The sequence below is a fragment of the Rhinolophus hipposideros genome (assembly GCF_964194185.1).
Source record: "Rhinolophus hipposideros genome assembly, chromosome: 4".
Lineage (NCBI taxonomy): Eukaryota > Metazoa > Chordata > Mammalia > Chiroptera > Rhinolophidae > Rhinolophus > Rhinolophus hipposideros.
In genome coordinates this window covers 15,687,237-15,707,614 of record NC_138050.1, presented here as the reverse complement: position 1 = coordinate 15,707,614, position 20,378 = coordinate 15,687,237, and the positions used below count along the sequence as shown (strand labels likewise).

Below are 20,378 nucleotides of genomic sequence, written 5' to 3'. Positions count from 1 at the left end.
CTGGCATACTCTATTGACACCTATGTTCCCACACAAGGACCCCTGCGTTGGCGTCCAGGAACGAGTGGCCTACACGGGCGGCGCAGCGTTGAGTTTACTCGCGCGCGACGGGCTTCACGGAAGGCCCACGTGATCCGGTGGGAGCTGCAGGGGTACCCGGGAAGGGCTGCCGGCAGCGTTGGCGCCGCGGGGTTCCGGAGCCCCCCTGCCCGAGCCTGAGGCCCCCTGGCCCCGTCTCCCGGTGCTCTGCGGCCGCCGCTCCGCGCCCGGAAGCTGTGGCGGCTGGTAACAAAGAGCCTGCCAGGCCGCCGCTGCCCGGGCCGTGGGACCCGGGAGTCCGGCGGAGCTGCTGGGGGTGAGCGCAAGCCGCGCCATGAGTCCAGGTTCGTGGCGGTGAGGGCTGGCCTTTGCAGCGCCGGTGCGGGCGGAGAGGCCAGTGCCTGCCTCCTCGCCGCCCCGGGACTCGGGGCGCGGGTGCCCCTGCTGTCCCCGCCGCGCCACCCAGGACGGAGGCTTCCCGACCGACCCCCGGTGGCGCCTGGCCTTCAGCTGCAGGGGACCGACGCCCAGCCCCGGCCGCCAAACCCGGATTTCTCTGCAGGACTCAGAGAGGACCCGGCTCTTCCCCGGGGTGACCTGAAGCTTTGTGTCAAAAAAGCTGGGGAAGCCCGATGGGTTTTGATTTTAGGACAAAGTTTTTTAGAATTCTCCGTGTTTAGAAATTTTTGCGGAGTTTGAAGTGCTGTCTACCTCTTCGCATCCTTGCTCCTGGAGTCTTTTTCTCCTCAGCTGTAACCCTTTTTACGATCGAAGCTGACCAGGGATGAACGTTTTGTAAATTGAAAGTAGAACTTCACCAGCCACGTCGAGAGCGTAGTCAAGATGGACAAAAAGTCCTTTGAAACGGTGCTGGATGAAATTAGAAAGGTAATTACACGTAATTCCTTAAATCATTGTCTGAGCTACGAATTCCCGGGGTGTATTCTCTTGGAAGACCTGCGTGCAGATTGTGCAAACTACGGGCTAATTTAGGATTGCAAGCTTGGTTGGAATTTTAGCGGATAGTGGAGGAGCTTACATCTTGATACATTTTCGTGATACAAATAGACATCATGTTAACGCTGCGCACGTCTTGTGAATCAGTGCGGTGTTATGTTCAGTCCTCCGTTCTGAAGCTGGCTCGACAAATCGTTAGTAGCCTCTGTACTTTTGGATAAGTGATTTCATGTTTCTGAACCGATGTCCTCAACTTTCGGTAACATGGAGCCAGTTCTTTTAAAGGTGGTAGTTATTCGGAAAGATTTTTCACGTTGAGGATTGGCAGACTGTAGTATTGCCTGGGCAGGACAAAATTATTGCTTTAATGAAGTGTGGCGTTAAGTTTAAAGGCATGATGATTTCAGGAATGGGCATCCATAACCTGAATTGCAAAACTGTTTCTGCTTTCCAAGTTTTTGCTTCTTTTTGAGGCCATTGTATGTAGACTCCCAGAATGAATCAGACACCAAAAAAATTTTGGAATGTCGCCTTGAGCATAACAGTACCTCAACTGCGAAAGTAAGAGTTTACCTAATTATAACTGAAAGCGTTTAACGTTCTTATGCTAATAGAAGGTCCTTTGCTTAGAACTTCTGGGCAATTATCTCATTTCGACACCTTTAAGACCCTTCACTGACCTGGAAGGATTTGTTACCTTGTGCTCTGGTGCTTATTTATTTCAACGTATGAAATTATTAATAAAATTGCCAGTGGACATGTTGATTTTCTTCATTCTCTATAGCGGGAGGTGTTGTTTTTCGTCATCCTTTATAAAGCTTTCTCCTTTTTCAAGTTGGCATGTGAAGTGAAATTTGCATATTAGGCAATGTTGACTGTTCTTTTTTGAACAGAATTTCTGCTTTTGCAAACCCAGTTTGTCCAGTTAAGATTTGCAATAAAATGTCAGCTTGCTAACTCATATTTAGGATTTGCCAAAATTTGTTTATAAGCTGATACTAATTTACTGTTTATGAGAATATAATTTGTGTATTCAGGTTAACCAGTAGATTTCTATTGTTGGAAGTTATAGGGTGTCATTTTGCAAATTCCTTCCCTTCTAAGTTGTGAAAAGATCACATGGTAAATACTGATGCGGGGAATAGTAAATTTTCCTTTTTTCTGATTTACAAGTAAAATGTGTTTTGCTTTCTACGCCAAATAATTAGGTGCATCAATATTGTCTTAGTCTATTAAAATGGGATAAAAACAGGCATATCTAAATATGAGCGTTACTATTGTTTTTTTTAAAGTTACTCTTAGACTTTGTAAATGTAAGTCAGTTTAAGCAAGGGAATCTCTTCCTGAGTATCACTATAGGTCCATAGGTAATACTGGCTGTCACTAATGTCTTTTAAGCAAAGGTGTGTAAGAAGACACTAGGAAGAGGGAAGGAAGGAGGGGAAAAGGCAATATTGAGTTTGCTTTTTAAAAAGGAGATAATGATAATAGCCATAATTATTGAGCACTTACAGTATGTGCCTGTTCTAAGCACTTTCTAAGTGCTGTTTGATTTGATCTTCCTACGAGATCTTCCACGAGGTGTAGGTACTATGCTCTTAATTTTACAGATGGCAAATCTATTCTCTTTGAGCTTAACGAGTTAGAGTTACCCAGCTGGTAAATAGGGGGGAGGTCCAATGTTCAGATAAAGGCAGTCTGACTCCAGAGTGCCATGCTGTTGTGCCTGGGGGTACAGCAGGCTCTCAGGCACCGATGGAAGAATTGAGACACGTCCTGGCATCAACACAATCCAGGATTTTGTCCAGAACTTGCTTTTGACTGTTCAGTAATGATAATCAAACTTCTAAGAGTACATTATCCAAAATACCATCTCCCCCTTCAGTGAAAATTAAACTGAGCACTTTGGATGTTTTTCTTAGTTGACTGGTTATAGTATTTTCTCCTAGCAGAATATGTGGAAAGTACAAATACCATTGTTTTATAGTAAAAGCAAAGGGATTAGTTGATTTTTAATGATTATTAGTTACCACATTGTGATAATCTGTTGTTTCCATCTCTAAGCTCAGCAAAGAGTTGCATGGAGAGCATACATGATTTCAGTCAGCTCTAGATAGTGCTGGTTGAAGGCCACTGGACTTCTCACTGAATTTCCCATTGATAGATACCATGTAAGGAAAGGAACCATTGTTTACTGGATACCTATTAGGTGTCATATCTATTCTTGACTTTTAATCATCATAGTAGCTCTGAGGTGGGTAGTGAATGGTGTTCCCTTTTATGGGTGAGGAGGCACTCGGAAATTAAAAGGCCACACTGCCAGTTAATGGCAGGTGCACAGATTGAATTCTCAGGCTCCTTGGGTTCTCATATCCCTCTAGAAATACTGAGATTCTCGACTAGTCCTTGTCTTATTCCTATTTCTCTTATCACTTAGCCCATAATAGATGAGCAATAATTGTCTGATGGATGAGTAATGTCTGATACATTTAAGCTTTTAAAAATGACAATTTATTTGAATTGGGGATGTTCTGAAACTCTTAATTGCATTTACAGTGTCAAATCCTATCCAGTATAATTCTGTTCCCTTTCTGTGTAGGAGTGAGTAGGGAGGACCAGGGTGTTTTCCTGATGTCTCAATGTATCCCTTATAGCATGGAACCTGGAAAGGTAGAGGAATGTCATGTTACCATAGTCACTCTAGCTGCCTCTGCATGCTGGGCTGAGAAAGGTCTCCCACTGTTTTGAGTTGCTTAGGCATTTTTGTTATATGCAAATTACTGTTCTATTTACATAATTAATGCTGTTTTTCTATGTTTTTTAGGCTGTTTTGACAGAGTACAAATTAAAAGCAATTGAATATGTGCATGGATATTTCTCAAGTGAACAGGTATTCCTGTTTTGTTTAAGCAAAAGTTTTTTTTTTTCCATGATGTTCTGCTTAAGGTCTATTTACTTGCTGGTGAAGGGCAGAATTGCTTTTTGTTTTGTTGCTGTGTTTATTCAGGAACTTTAGAAGCTTTCAGTTTTGGTAGAAAACTTGACAGAATTTATAGTTTAGGTATTTGATAAACATAGCCTCTTTCACCACAGTGTCATGTTAACATGATTTTAAAGTGCAGCATAAAAAACAGCAATTCAAAGTGTTTGTCATTCTGGGCACAGTATCATAAATGTATAAACCTCTAATGGGAAATGTACTCAAATTTGTATAGTACTTAAAAGTCAGTAATTGCAAAATTTACCATATATTATAAAAGACATCTTGGATAAATGGTGAAATATTTTATTTGAAGCCACTAAGTAAAAAATTTTAACAATAAGAAAAAATAGTACAGTATCTAATTAGTAGTTTCAATAACTGCCAGAGGACCAGTGGTAGTTTCGTGAAAATGGTTACCCAACTTTAGGGGGAGTTTGCTAATTTAAAAAAAATATGTTTGCATGTTTACACACACACACACACACACACACACACACACACACGCAGAAACCAAATTTCTGAAGGACGCTTGGAAAATACTTGATAGGAAAATAGGGCAGAAATAGAAATATACATCTGGAGAACAGTTCTGGGAAAGTGTAGGAATGTAGATAGGTAGTGTATGAATCTACAGATTGAGTTAATAAATGCTCTAACTTTTCATCTATATTTCAAGACATTCAAAGCTTGAAGCTTAACCCTGTAGAAGTGCTGCCTATGAAATCCTTAAAAGCTACTGTATGATTTGCATGTGTTGCTGCCTGTTTAATGACTTGTTTTTCAGCTATTACTTTTCAAAATCACTGTGTGCTTGTTTTTCATTTAAATGTTTTGAAAAGATTTATAATTTCTCACAGGTAAAAGAGTCTCTTTGGTTTTTTGTGTGTGTGTATGTGAAATTTTGTAGAAAACTTTCCTTGGTTACGCCACTTTCTAAGGGTGTAACCTTCTAAAGCATACTTTCTATAGTGAAGATGTGTGTGTGTGTGTGTGTGAGTGTGTGTGTGTGTGTGTGTCAGACACACAGACATGGTAGTGTTTGAAGTTTCATGGCTGGTAAGGTAAAGTGCCAGGTAGCATTTACTATTAAAAACATTATTCCTATAAAAGTAAGTACATACAATACACTCTTACCAAATTATCTAGAAAGTATGCATAATACTTATTTGCTGTTTTTATATCTTTAAAAGGAGTGAAGAAATATTTTTACTCTTCTATATATACCTCTCCAGTTTATAGCATTAATCTTCCTTTGTAGAATAATTGAGACCTTAATACATTTTCAGGAATGCACAGTAAAATAATTCATTAACCCACATTTTATTACCCTCTTTTCTTGAGGGTGTTTTGTTTTTTGTCTTTTTTCCTGGAGTGTCCTTGGGGCAGTGAACCAGGGTGGTAGTGACCACGCAGAGACTTGAATGTTGTGATCTTGATTCCCTGCTCACCTCTTACTAGCCATCTCTCAGTATCTCCCTCATTTGTTTGAAGTTCACTGGTGGTGGGAGAGAGAGCCTGACGCTCTGTGCTCTCAAAATGACCTATCATTTAAAAGCTGCTGGAGTAATTCATGGTGTTGCCTTATTTTAGGGAATAGACTTGTAGTATAAATGTGAGTATTATGCCCTTCAGATTCAAGTAAAAGAGTGGAAGTTAGTGGACCTACACTGAACTTTGTGATTGATTAAAACTGTCACTCTCCACTAAATTTTTAAAGTTTTCCATTCATGATATATCTGTATGTTCCTAAGCTGACATTTTATCTGCATCTAGTACTTTTCCAACCTTTCTTTAGGTACTTTCTTTTTCCTGTACTCATACTTTTCTTTATTTCTAAATGAGTGCTGTTCGAGACTTTCTGTGATGAGGTAAATGTTCTGTCCTCACTATCCCTTATCATAGCTACCAGCTTCTATGGCTGGTGAGTACTTTAAAATGTGGTTTGTGCCAGTAAGGAACTGAATTTTTCGTTTGATTTTATTTCAGTTGATTTGAATTTAAGTAGCTGCATGTGGCTACTCTATTAACACAGTCTAAACTCTGGTGCCATGCTTACCCCTCATCATGTGGGCTCAGAAACCCCTTTTAAATAGTAATTGTAAGTACTGAAATAAACCTTGCAGAAATGTTTGTAAGCACATTGTCATTAGAGCTAAATCGCTTCTTTGCTTCCAGGTGGTTGATTTACTGAGATATTTCTCCTGGGCTGAGCCTCAGTTAAAGGCAATGAAAGCATTACAACATGTAAGTAACTTATTTTTCCTTAGAATGGAGAATTTAAGTATTTTGAATTTTCCCCTAGTTTTATGGAATTCATCTCAAGTTGTAATTTGTTTGCCTTAGAAAAACTGACCCCTGAATTTTATTATACTTTGATTATTCAAAGTAACTGTTAAAAAATTAAAACTTCTCAAACTGTGCATTCAAATTGTGTATACTATACTATTAAGTTGTACACCCTAGAGTGCTAATTGGCAGATTGGAGGAGAAAATATTTATAGGCAGGCAAAACATAGGATTTGAATTCTTAAGAATTTTTATGCACTTCTGTTTTGGGATATCTTCACCCTCTTCCATTTGGTCTTAGAAGAATAGTCAGGTGGGTTTATCCTACATTGTTTGGACAATACTGTCCAAATCAACTTTTAGTGATGATGGAAATGTATTATAGTTTCACTATCCAGTATGATAACCACTGACTTTTGAGCCCTTAAAATATGTCTAGTTTGCCTAAGAAACTCTATTTTTAGTTTAATTTTAATTTAAACAGGCACAGTTACCTGTTTGCTGCTGTGTGGATAGCATAGTTTAAAGCCTAGATTAACAGAGGTATCTAATTCAAACAGCATCCAGCTATACAGAAGATTTTCCTAGGAGTAACAAGCGTGGGTAGCTTTAAGGCAGGGGTGTCCAAACTGGGGCCCTCAATCCATTGTTAATTGGCCCGCAGCAAATTCCAAAAATATATTAAGTTTACTTAAATAAACCAGGTGAGGCAATACTTACTTCACCTCGAGTGAGTGGCCTGGCTGTTTGTGTATTTTACCGCATATGGCCCTTGGTAAACAATGTTGAGAAAAGTTTGGACACCCCTGCTTTAAGGGAATCTACAGATCCTTAGCTTTCTAAACTAAATTGCTTAAGAATGTGTGTGGATCTATTACTGTAGTGCATGGGTGTCCAAACATTTTTCAACGTTTTTTACCAAAGGCCATATGCGGTAAAATACACAAACAGCCAGGCCACTCACTTGAGGTGAAGTATACATTGCCTTACCTGGTTTATTTAAGTAAACTAAATATATTTTTGGAATTTGCTGTGGGCCAATAAAAAATGGATTGCGGGCCGCAGTTAGCCCGCAGGCCGCAGTTTGGACACCCCTGCTGTAGTGCTTCTCCTCTTTAACAATTGCTTTTCTTCTGCTTTACAAAAAAAAACAATAAAGATTGCCTTAGCAATCCATCCATCATCTAGGGGTGAAAATCTTTTCCCAAGGCCCAAAGAGACAATGCAATCTCCTGAGAGGAAGAGAGCAAAGCTGAGAGTTTCTGTAAGAAATACTGTCGGGGACCTTACCTTATTTTATCAAGACAACAAACTCATGATAAAGCTCTGAGACTTGGTTGCCTGTTTACCTACCTTAGAATTACAATTCAGAGGTGAGATGGCTAGCACAGGCACAACTTAACACATTTATTTGAACTAAATTAAGCCCAACATTTTCTGACAAAGTAAGTCTGATTTGATTGTTTTCACACTGAATACTAACTTTGACAATTAGGTTACATTAATAAACATTTTCATAAATGAGCTCAATCAGTAGTTCCAGAGTTTTTACAAATATATAATAAACATATATAAGGAAATAAATCTTTTGCAAATATTTAAACTTCTGGTAAAATTTTTAAATGTCAGTTTAAAAACATGAAAATTCGTTTTACCAATTCTTTTGGTGGTACATGTGTAAAAATGTTTGAAAACCACTGTTCAAAATTTGAAGAATCTATTGGGTATTGATTGTAACCGATCTTCTTACATTGACTTTCCTTTTGAATTTCCACCACTGTTAACATAAATTTATAAATTGGCCAAATGTTCTACCTGCTCTTCATATATAAAGGTACCCTAGTCAAATAAATTATGTAACATCCCACACAATCTTGGAGTGCTTAAGTGCACATTGACATAAGACTTAAAAATTCTGCAGTGAAGAAACCTGTTTAACCCGTCTTTTCCCTAACTGGTTTGATTATAGTACTCTTTTTTCTGTAACACTATTCAGCACCATGGACCTCATTTAGGAAGTGTGGATTATAGCATACCTGCTCTTTAACTGAGGAATGTAATTTTTTTCTAACTTCTTGAGCAATGTATCTCCCATATTAGTAAATATCCCCTTTTTATCTAACCTGAGGAAAGTAGTACATGTAAATTTTTTTTCTATAGATAAATACATTGAAAAATGTGGATAAAAAAGAGCACATAGGAGACGTTAGAAATAGTTACATTGAAAAGCTGAAATGCAGGTTAGGGCTTACTTTTGAGTAAGCACTTTTTACCTCAAATATTTATGTTATGAACATTTATGTCTTCTCCCAAAATGGACATTTGTGGCATGAAAATTTATCATGTTGAAATTAAGATTATTTTTTATATTAATAGAAAATGGTGGCTGTTCATCCAGCAGAAGTGGTCAATATACTCAACTGTTTCACCTTCAGTAAGGACAAACTGGTGGCTCTTGAACTGTTAGCTTCGTAAGTATTTCTTTCTTTTTTTTTTTACTTCATTGGAGGAAATTTGGAAGACTTTTTAAGTGTCTTTTAACTCAGTGTGTATTAATATGTCAGAATTATATTAGTAAATGGAACTCTAATAAAATCTGTGAAAACACAGAGCTGAATTCTTATATCAGAATATCTGGTGTACTTATTATATACGTGATTACAACTTACAAAATAATGGGACTTGTCAAGTTTAGTTATTTATTTTGATTTGTCTGTATTTCAGTGACTTGCTTTGCCTTCCTGCTCTGAATAACTTGAAAGGCTCGTTGATAAAGCCATGGGATTTATAGGTTCTGCCACATTCTGACAACATGATTTTTTGGCATTATATATACTTACAATATATACTTATTCTTTCTGGACCTTATTTTTCACAGTTGTAAAAGTTAGGCTCTTACCTACTTAATGGGGTATGTGAACTTTAAATACTGTAAGATATGTGAAAGCACCTAGCATAGCATTTAGTAAATGATTATAACAAATGTAAGCTCAAAGAGAAAAGGAACCTACTCCTTTGCATAAATGGAAGTCTATAAGTTGTTTTATTTTTAACACATGCATTTTTAAGTCCTTTATATATTTATAGATGTCCACAAAAACACAAAATTAAAATTTAACATAAGATAAAACTTCATTTTTAGATCAATCATGATTTTCATACATTTAACACATGCGTTCTATTGCCATAGCTCTCCTAACAGTCATTGAAAGGGCATATTTTCAAGAATCTCAAAACAGTTAATTTTATTTGTAGCACTACATTGTTACTTTCAGGTAACCAGATAAACCTCAGTTAAGTTATATTTACAATCTTTATTTAACATTATTTACATTTACCGATTAAAAGTAAATAGTCACACTATTCTCCCTATGTCATGGGGAAAAGCTTACTCAGACATATTTGTGTGGTAAACAAAGGTTGGTGGCCTCTTTATGTTGTCCAGGGTCTTAAATGAAAAGCTAAATTGTATTTCTTTTTGATAGAAACATTGTTGATGCACAGAATTCTCGTCCCATTGAAGATTTATTCAGAATAAATATGTCTGAGAAGAAAAGGTGCAAGAGAGTACTTGAACAGGTAAGTTTCTCAAGATTGCTGTATAAACGATACGTTGACTTTTCTGGGTGAAGTCAAAAGAGTATCAATCTTTTTTGGTGAAGAAAAAAGTACCAATCTTATTCCTGTATTAACTTTGGTGAATAACCTGCCTGCTATTATGTGACAGGTTGGTTAAGAATGACACCCTTGCAGTCTGTGGAGGAGAAATAGACCCCAGTGAAGGGGACACTAGAGGATGAAGAGATGGTTTAAAAGTGAGAAGCCAGTTGGCCACTCACTTGACCCTCATGGGGTATTTATTCTCAGTCCCTTGGTAGCTTTGCCATGACTCCAACCTTTTGTCTTTAATTGTATTTATTTGGGAACTTGACTTTTTGAATTTGCGTTGTCCTTAAGCTTGTATTAATCAAATTTATAAGAGATGAGTAATAAAGCACAATCTAGTATATTTAAAATCTCTTAAAGAACTCAGATTTGGCTGCTAGCCACTCGTGCGCCAATGATTAAGAGACAAGAGTTGGTAGAAAGAAAAGGAGGTTTATTTAAAACACCAGCATTCTAGGAAGATGGCGAACTCCTGTCTCAAAGGCCATCTTCCCCATTCCTAAACCAGCCAAAAGGTTTTATACGCATGGGAGAAGAAGCAGAACAAAGAAAAGGGGGAGTTAGGTGATTCCGGGGTGCTAATGTCCGGAAAAACACATTTTGGGGGGGGCCTGTTTTGCTTCAAGATCTTGTCTAGGACCCAGTCGTAGGGGTGATTCGTGCGTGATATGGTAGGAAATTTCAAGGGAGTTGCAGCCTGGTTATGGGCATCCAGACATCTAAGGGCTAAAACAGTTTCTTTTAAGTCCGTGTTCTTGTGATTAACCAGGTTAATAAGGTACGCACTTAACCTTGGGAAAACAGAGCAATTGAATCAGGAAAGAGGGGAAGGAAACAAAAAAAAAGAAAAAAATAATAAAAAGAAACTAGATTGTTAAAGTTTAAAAAGTATACCGCCACCCTTACGAGAGTGGGAGAAGTTGTACTTGGACTTGTCCAAGCCTAGAAAACTTGATTTGTCATCTAAGGTTGTTAATACTTTGGATTGTGAGGACTGGAAACTGAATGAGTAATTAGAAACTTGCTTGAGGGAAACGTCGACTACCCTACTACAGCCTTGCAGCCCAATCGTTTTCAATCCTTACACGCTTTGCTAAGCTCAGGGAGAATAGAGAACTTTGCTTTAGTCATAAATTGCTGTAGCAGAAGCAGTATCTGAGCCCACATTTTTTAAATAACTTTTTCATTGATTTTCTTGACTCAGTTCTTTAAAGGTATCAAGCATTTACTGCTGTAGTTTTCTTCCTTATAAAACATTCTGATCATGTCACTTCCCTTCTCAGGAATAATCTGGGCATAAGTGTTCTGTGGAATAGCCCCTCTGGCCAATGTACATTAGTACAACTTTTCAGGAAGGTATACTTGAAGAGTCTTTAAAATGTACATGCCTTTTGACCCAAAAATTACATTTCTAGAAATGTATTCTACAGAAATAAATGGAAATATGCAAATTAATATATAAGGGCGTTGGCCCTGGTACCATTCATAATACCCAAAAAATGATATGATTTTTAAGGTTGAGGTGTTTAGTAGGGGACTGGGTTATATATTGCTAATTATATGTGTCGTATTATATAGCTAATTATATGTATTGTATATGAATTTATAAAACCATTATACTGCACAAGAAAATACATAACATCATACATACCTTAAAATATAGCCCTCTTTCTCTCTCCCTCTCTCTCTCTCTCTCTCTCTCTCTCTCTCTCTCTCTCTCTCTCTCTCTCTCTCTGTCTCTCTCTCTCTGTGTGTATATACTCACATACACACACACACACACACAACTTGACATTCCTATAACAGCATAGATCTATTAGAATATGTGTCACCTTAGTGTTTCTTGTTTATTTAATAAATGTGTTTATTGAAGACTAACTCAGTATGTGTTAGGCACCGTTTTAGATGCTTGGGATGCAGTAATTAACAAGCTAGACCAAAATCCCATCCCTCAATATATCTTTATTTATGTAACATTACGTTGAGCACTCTGTACCCAAATATCTTCTGTTTTAACAGTACAGCTCTGGATACCCATGCCCAGTGTTTTTTGTTTGTGTTTTCTCCACTAAGTTATAAACTTTTTCAGAATGGAAACCATGTCCCTTTCCTCTCTGTGTTAGCCTGGCCTGTCTGTATCATGAGCTTGATATTTGTAAAATTGGACAATGTTTTTTCTTGATGGGTGGAGAAATGGGGCATATTAAATAGTGTATGGACACTTGTACACACAATTTACAAAATGCATTGTGAAGATATCTTTGTATAGGAGTCTGTTTTGTGACATTAAAAACATGTTACCGTTTTAATAATTCCATTTAAATAAAGTGATTTTACTTACTAATTTTGGTCATGTTCACCACTGTAAGTGGTAATTGATATATGAACAGATTGAATGTGATACTGTTACTTTATTCATGTTTTCAGCAGGGCTTTCCAAAATCCAGAATACTTAACTTTATGAGTTTATTTGATGTTATTTTGTTTTGTTTTGACCACCCTCTTTTTTGTGTTACAGGCTTTCAAAGGAGGCTGCAAAGCTCCTCATGCTATGATATCTTCCTGTGGAACGATCCCAGGAAATCCATATCCCAAAGGAAAACCTAGTCGTATAAATGGAATTTTCCCAGTAAGCAAACTTTTATGGCTGTATTTGACATTTCTTGCGCCTAAATGTGAAATTTAGCATAGTCGTTATATTTCAAGAAAATGCCATTGATGAGGCTTCTACAAAGGAAAGGAATTTTATTATGTCAGCAACTTAATACACAGATTCACCACTGATACAAAGTTCATATATAATCTACATTAAAGTATTTATGTAAAATGTACAGAAGAACAAGCCAAACAGAAAAGAGTATGATTTTGTTTTGTTTTGTTTTTCCTATTTTTTAGAAGCACTGATTTACATTTAGTAAAGGAGCATTCCTCAGATTCTCAGTATTCCTCAGTTTCACAATTAAGTATGTTTGGGAATCTGTATGCAGTGTTTCTTTCCTGGAGAATCCCATTGTATAATAAACGTTCTGAGAAGTCTTCTAAGAAAGTAACTTATTTTCATATCATCCAGTGTTCCAAAACTTCTTTGTAAACTAACTCTTTCAAAGAGTGATATTTTTTAAATCACAGTGTAACAAATACACCTAAAATTTAGTGGATTAAAACAATACACATTTATTACTTGGGAGTAGCTTAGCTTGTTTCTGGCTCAGGGTTTTTCGTGAGCTGCACTCATCCGAAGGCCAACTGGAGCTTTCGTTGCTTACCACTGGCAAGTTAGTGTACGTTGTTGGCAGGGCGTCTTTGTTCCTCACCATAATGACCTTTCCATTGTGCTGCTGGAGTACCTCGTACATGGCAGCTGACTTCCACCACAGCAGGTAGTCTAGGAGAAGGCAAGTGGAAGCTGGTTGTCTCTTATGACTTAGCCTTGGAAATCCAATGTCATTGTTTCTGGAATATCCTGTTTGTTACACAGGTTAGCCCTATTCATTCTGGGAGGGACTGACTGCACAGGGCATGCTGGAGGTGAGGATCATTGGGGACCATCTTCCAGCCATTTAGGGACACACACTCTTAACAGTCTGTCACCATATTCTGATCTGGTAATAATAGCTATCTTGAATGAGGTCCCATTTGCCCTTGTAAAATATGAATTATCACACTTAATGCTTATTGAGAATGCCATTTTTTGCCATCTAGTTTCAAGTTTAATACAATTATTCTTTATGATTCTTAGGGTATGATACATCCTGTAGCAGTGGAAGCCTATTTCTGGTTGCACCTATTGTTGGAGGGCAAAAATTAGAACGTGCTTCATTTTCTGATCCTCAGGTGTATTGTGTGTGTACTTCTGGGTACCTCTGTACATGTGAGGAGGGTTCTGTGGCTGAGGAGGGTTAAGGACCTTGTCAGGGTCATGTAACCAGGGCAGGCATGTTCTGGAATCCAAGGCTTTAAACTCCTACAAAGTGAAGTCCTTTTCTTCACTGTAACATAGGCATACTTCGGAGATGTCGCGGGCTCGTTTCCAGACCACCTCAGTAAAATGCATATAGGAATAAAGCAAGTTGTAATCTTTTTGCTAGTAGAGGTCTTGCCTTAAATTTGTAAAAGATGCATTATCTGTGAAGTGAAATAGATATAAAGCGAAGCGTAATAAAATGAGACATGCCTGTACACTGAGGGGTTTTGTTTTGTTTTTGCTTTGGGGTTTTTTCCAAGTCTCAATTATCTTCTTTTTATTTTATTTTTTTTAAATAGGGAACCCCTTTGAAAAAAGATGGTGAAGAATGTACCAATGAAGGCAAAGGAATAGCTGCACGAATTCTTGGACCGTCCAAACCAGTATGTTTAGAAAATAAAGGATAAAACAAGCATTAACTCTTACATATAGTTTTCTGTCTATTCAAAGCATAAATTCTGTTTTTGCATTGTGAAGTTTCAAGTATAATAAAAACTCTTGGAAAGTGCATGGTCTAGGGCAACGTTGGTTAATTAGTTAGCAGTGCTAAGGGCCCTTTTGAGTTTAATGTTTTATTTTAAAGTGAGACCAATCAATTTGCTCTTATTTCTTCTGAAGCTACATTTAGCTGTTCACTGGGAGGTATGGAGTATGGAGAGTTCATTTTAACTGAGGTTGTTGTTTAGCCAAATTAGTATCAGTGTTAGGAAAATGAGAATGGAGCGAGGAGGTTGAGAATATTTTCAAAGGAGTGATAATAATGATCGATGGGAATATAAACTGAACTGAAGGTTAACTGGAGTTGAAGTACGAGAGGCCTCCACACGGCCTCCTCGTAGTTCCTGCCTGTCCACCTGATGAGAAGTCCAGTGGCAGTTGTTTATAGCAAAGGAGTCACAGATCTTAGTCCTTGCACAAGACTAGTGCATCATACAGGACTGCCATTACGAGAGGTAGAAAGAACTAGGGTCCTTCAGCACCAGTGGAGCCTCTGTGCACCAAGGGTACACGTGTGTGCTCCCTGGAGCAGGTGCGCTCGCCCATTCTCATTCTCTCTCTCTCTCTCTCTCTCTCTCTCTCTCTCTAAAAGTACAGCATTTGGCTTAGCTTCAGATACTTCTGCTTCTCTAGAGACTAATCCTTTTAACATTCTTTGTTATATATATAAGGTCCATTAATGATAAAAGATTTGTGGATTTCAAAAGGCAAAAAGACTTAATTACTGAATTCATAATTATAATCTACATTTACTAGAGTTGTCAGAATGCTGAATGCTACAGGAAATAGTGCTTTTTTGCTCCCCAAAGGAGAAAGAAGGTAAAAATGCTAAGATGATTTCCTCATGAGTCTAGGATGATGTTGAAGGTTCTTGGGTAGCTGAGATTCCAAAAGCTAGTGGATTTCTTGTGTTACCTAAGAAGAGTTAGGAATTCTTAGATTAACCAGGTCAGAGGATAAGCTCTGACTCTTCACTGGAGATGGTTTAATGCTGAAATAAAAAATAAACACCTCTAAAGCAGTTTTTGTCAGGATCTACCTTTGGAATAGAATAGGAACCACATTTTTTAAAGCAAAAAAATTTCCTTATTTGTGCCAATGTGTTAGTTCAATAGTGTTAGCTTTGTCAGGGCACTTTTAGCCTCTTAAGACTTAAATATTTTGAAAGACAAGTTGTAATTTGTTTTGCCAGGAAACCACTTAGTTTTTTTTCGTAACGGCTGTGCTTTGTCCCCTCATCTAGCCTCCTTCAACATACAATCCACATAAACCTGTTCCTTATCCAATACCTCCATGCCGGCCACACGCAACTATTACACCAAGTAAGGAGTTCTTTCATTTTTTTATGTATTTTTCATTTTGCTCTTTATTTAGTAAATTGGAAGTAAATGTTGGTATATGGACCTGAGAAATCTCAAGCACTTTTGAAACATGCTATGATGAGTTTAATGTTTCCACAGTCAGTGTCTGTGCTCTACTAGTGTCGTGGTCGACGGCAGTGCAACAGACAGTTTATTTAGGATATTTTCCTTTTGATAAGTTAATTATAGATTATTTTTAACAATTATTTATTTTTACGAGTTTTTGCTCTGGTAAATAATGTTGAATCCTTTTGATAGTTGGTATTCAAAGGAATCATTAATGCATTTAACTTTAAAAGGTCCAGTGTATGTGTTTGACAGAAAGGACAGATAATTTAAGTATGGTATAGGTTTTGCCTGTCACGGTCATTCAGTGAGCTTATGCCTGGAGTCAGCACGCAGTGAGAAATAGGAATCTCCGGTTATTTGGTATCAGCTTTCACCTAATCCTAGACCCCAACCTGCATGTACAATACAACTCTATTATATAACAGTTTTCAAAATAAATGAGGTAGGTGCATTGATACAGTTTGAACTCCTGGCCACAAAATGATACTAAATTATACCTATTTTTTTCTATTATATTTTTATTTTAGGTGCTTATAACAATGCAGGTCTGGTACCACTCGCCAGTGTCATCGCTCCAGGTGTACCCCCTCCACCTCCATATACTCCTAATCCAGTAGGAACAGGTAAAATCATGTTGTCATGGGGTGTTCAAAGTAAATAACATATTCATACATAAATGTACACTTAGAGGGATAGTTGTTTGAAATGGTGTGTCGTAGCACAAGGAGTACAAACTCAGAGCCTGACTGGATCTGGGTGTGATTCGCAGGTTCCACTAGAGCGGGCTTCGCCTCCATGTGTGGACACAGCAGGTTGTAGAAATGAGAATCATTTCTCAAGAGCGAGAAACTTTGACAGGAAAAGTATAATCGACTTAATGAATGTCATCATTTGGACAAATTACTTCTACCACAGGGAGGAAAGGCTTGTAAGGAGGTGCGCAGAAGGCCTCATTTAAACTCTTTCACGAGCGCTTTCTAATTCACCCTTTTTCTTTGGGTCTGTTGGGAATGTGGAGTACGAAGTACAAATATTTTTCTGTGTATTGCCAACCTGTTCTCCAAAACGACTGTACCAACTTATACCTGCCAGTAAGAGGATATGAGTTTTTAGTTTCTTCGCATCCTTTCAGCATCGGGTATTATCAGCTTTTTAACTTTTGCCAATCTGATAAGACTGATTTTGCTTACATTTTCATTTGCATGTCCTTTACAAAAGTTTAATTTTTATTTTGATGAACTATTATTTATTTGACTCTTCTGAATTTCATCTTTTGCCTTGGAAACTATTCCCCATCCAAACAGTATGAAAGTATCCCTGTATTCTCTATTCTCTAATTACTTTTATAGTGATTCTTTTTTAATGTGTAGCTTTTAACCCACTGCCATTTATTTTTATTTATGTGTAGGGGAGGGAGAGAACTGAATTTTTTTTTCTGCTTTCCTAGAGACTCAGAGTTACTTAATAGTGTTTAATAAATTATTTTTCTCTTTTACTAGCCAGAATGGTTCTGTTTGCAGCTGAGTACTCTGACTGATGAGAGTTGCAAAACATTTTTTCCAAAATACATCATTTTATTTCTTGCCCTTGTTTATGGTACCTTTTACCTTTAGAGTTACATTTTTGTGTAGACAAATAGAGGTTATGAAAGAAAAGCTGGGATCATGTTACCTCGGTTCAGATCTTATTAACCCTAGGTAGTCCAGGTAATCTAGGTCTTGTGAGACTCCCATTCCATCTGGAATTTATTTTCATGTAGGGGTGAAATCGAGGTTCATCTTAATTTTTTCTCCAGATGATCGCCATTTGTGCCAGCACCATTAACTAATCTGTTTTCTCCACTGCTTTGAAATAGCACAGTTATCTTAAGTTTTCATATATACATGTGGCTCTAATTCTGGGTTCCTTATATTGTTCCATTATAGTTATTTTATGTTATGATGATACCATATTAACTTGATTAGCAGATTTACAGTGTGTTCTGATATCTGATATGGCTAGCTTTGTCTCATATTTTCATATTTTTCTTAATCTGCTTTTGGAAATTTACTCTTCCCTCTGAATATTAAGATCATTTTATGCAATTGAAAACAGCTGAATTTATCTTTATATAGTAATTGGGGGAGAATTGAAAATTTTTATATTAAGTGTTACCGTTTAATCATATGTCTGTCTTTATATCATGTTAGGTAGTAGTGTTTTCCCCCTCAGGCTTTATTTGAGCTCTTTCAAGAAGATTTCGTTGTTTTCTTGATTATAGGTTCTTTGCCTTATGTTTGTCTCTAGGGATTGTATAGGTATTTTTTTGTTACCATTACAGTGAAATATTTCATTTCTAAGTACTTACTACTAATTACCTATCCTAGTTTCTTGGTGTTTTTTTTTTTTAATTGTCTTGAGTTTTTTTAGATATAAAGTAATGTTGGCTGAGTTATACTTTACTATAAAATATTTCTTTTTTCTTTGGCCTTATTGGGTATTAATATTCTCCTAACTCCTTTTTGTTTTCATTTTATAAAAGTATTTTGCCTGTATCTTTATTTTCAAATTTTTAAAAGGTTTTGTTCATTTGGTAAGTTAATTTATTTATGTTATATATAGATGGCTTCTGATTTTTAAAACAGTGGGGCAGAGACTTAATAGGAATTTCCAACAACCATAAAATTACATATTTGTTCTTAGTCTGTCCATTTTATTTTTGTATTCATTATTGTTTTATCACAGTTTTTCATTTTCTTTTATTTACTTGGATTAGTCAAATTGCTGTTTCATTTTTAATAACTTTCCTTGCCTTCACACAAACTTAAAAATTTTATCTTTAATACTGCTAATAATCAATCACCTTCATATTCTTAATGGCTGTCAGTATACAAAAACTAAAAAGAGCTGTTTTGTACCCCACGATTTTTTTTTTTTTATTATTAAAAAACACGTTTGTCATTACTAAAAAGAAACAATTTAAAAACCTTTAAAGGTGTATTGAGAAAAAACAGGCTTTTTTTTTTTTATTAAAAAACACGTTTGTCATTACCAAAAAGAAACAATTTAAAAACCTTTAAAGGTGTATTGAGAAAAAACAGGCTTTTTTTTTTTTATTAAAAAACACGTTTGTCATTACCAAAAAGAAACAATTTAAAAACCTTTAAAGGTGTATTGAGAAAAAACAGGCTTTTGTACCCCACGATTTGATTTTGTACTCCCTCTCCTTTTTCATCAACTTGTGTGTTTTGTTAGAATACTATACATTTTTTCTTGTGTGCCTCTGAACTTACGGCTTCTTACTGTTTCTTCTATTCTTTGATTCTCTACCCTAATATGCTCGTTATAAATTTTCTTTTGGTATAAAATTTCTGTAAGTAGTTTCTTCAAAGGGGGCACGTATGTAGGGCTATAGATGAGAAACCCAATTCCAGTTAATTTTCTTTATGAGAACCTTGGTCTCTTTCTGTAAGCATGCAAAGAAAAGTTTCCTTATCTTTATAATTCAGAAATGTCTTTAACCTTGGAGTTCAGATGTTTTGCCAGCGTGTGTAGGTGTATGTCTTATCGTTAATCTTTTCCTGGAACTCTATAAGCCCTTTGGGTATGAAAACTCAAGTCTGTAAAGCTTAGGAAATTTTGTTTTTATTGTGCCTTTAATTATTGCTTTTTCATTTATTCTTTTACATTTTTTTTGGTACTCTTATTTTAAACTGTATTTATCTTGTAATTCTCTTGCTATTTATGTAACTTTTTTTTTGTATTTTTGCCGGTTTACATGGGATTTTTTTGTTTGTTTGCTTCTTATTCCTAGATAAGTAATTTAGCTTTCAGTAATGTTATTTCTAATCATTACCAATCTTGCATTTATTAATTTGGAGTCAGATTTTTATATCTAAAAGTTTTCATCTTCTCTGCTTATTTTCTTGCAGTATTGTATGTGGATGTGTTCTTCATTGGCATTACAGGTTTTTAAGTCCTTTTTGTTTCTTTCATTGAATCTCCATTGATAGACACCATCTGTTCTGGCTGCTTATTTGTACAAAGTCCCTTAAACAAGCTATGGTAATTTTTGGCCCATCATGTCAGGGATTATGGGTTTCCATTGCACCTTATACCTGTCACGTTATTGGTTTCTTGGGCAGTTATTGTTAAGCCATGAGAGGTAATTTTTTTCCCCATTGTGTCTTTGATTAATGGTTTGGTTAGACAGGTCCTTTCCCAAAGCGAGGGAAGGTGGGAAGGAGCATGCTTTAGGTTTTCAGTTTCACAGGCTGCAAGTCAGCCTAAACTAGGGTAATTCTCCTTGACAGCTCCTAGCATAGAGCCTTTTTCATAACTGAGTGCAGCAGGTGGTCAGGGCAACTTTCTTTCTGTTTGCTTGGGTGATCCACGGGTCTTGCGAGATTGGTTCCTCAGACGGCAGTGGATTCTGCACTCACCATCCGCCTCCCACTTCCTTATCTTTCTACTGTTGTTGGCAGTGGTGCCCAGAAGTAACTGTCACCTTAGCCAGCGACTGGTTCCTTTCTGTACTCCAGCTGCGGGCTACACTTCCTCCTGCATGGCTCTCTCA

At 36.9% G+C, this 20,378-nt stretch overlaps 1 protein-coding gene across 1 annotated transcript in view; it reads left to right on the top strand.

Annotated features, from left to right (window-relative positions):
- The first annotated feature begins 56 nt into the window (after positions 1 to 56).
- The window catches only part of PROSER1 (proline and serine rich 1), a 35,750-nt gene continuing 15,428 nt past the window's right edge, over positions 57 to 20,378 (top strand). Inside the window, exons 1-9 of the mRNA XM_081045543.1 lie at positions 57 to 927; positions 3,821 to 3,886; positions 6,155 to 6,223; positions 8,642 to 8,736; positions 9,751 to 9,844; positions 12,450 to 12,560; positions 14,195 to 14,278; positions 15,637 to 15,715; positions 16,351 to 16,446. Coding sequence (XP_080901669.1) covers positions 883 to 927; positions 3,821 to 3,886; positions 6,155 to 6,223; positions 8,642 to 8,736; positions 9,751 to 9,844; positions 12,450 to 12,560; positions 14,195 to 14,278; positions 15,637 to 15,715; positions 16,351 to 16,446 — 739 coding nt within the window. The 5' untranslated portion in view covers positions 57 to 882. The remainder of the gene's footprint in view (positions 928 to 3,820; positions 3,887 to 6,154; positions 6,224 to 8,641; positions 8,737 to 9,750; positions 9,845 to 12,449; positions 12,561 to 14,194; positions 14,279 to 15,636; positions 15,716 to 16,350; positions 16,447 to 20,378) is intronic.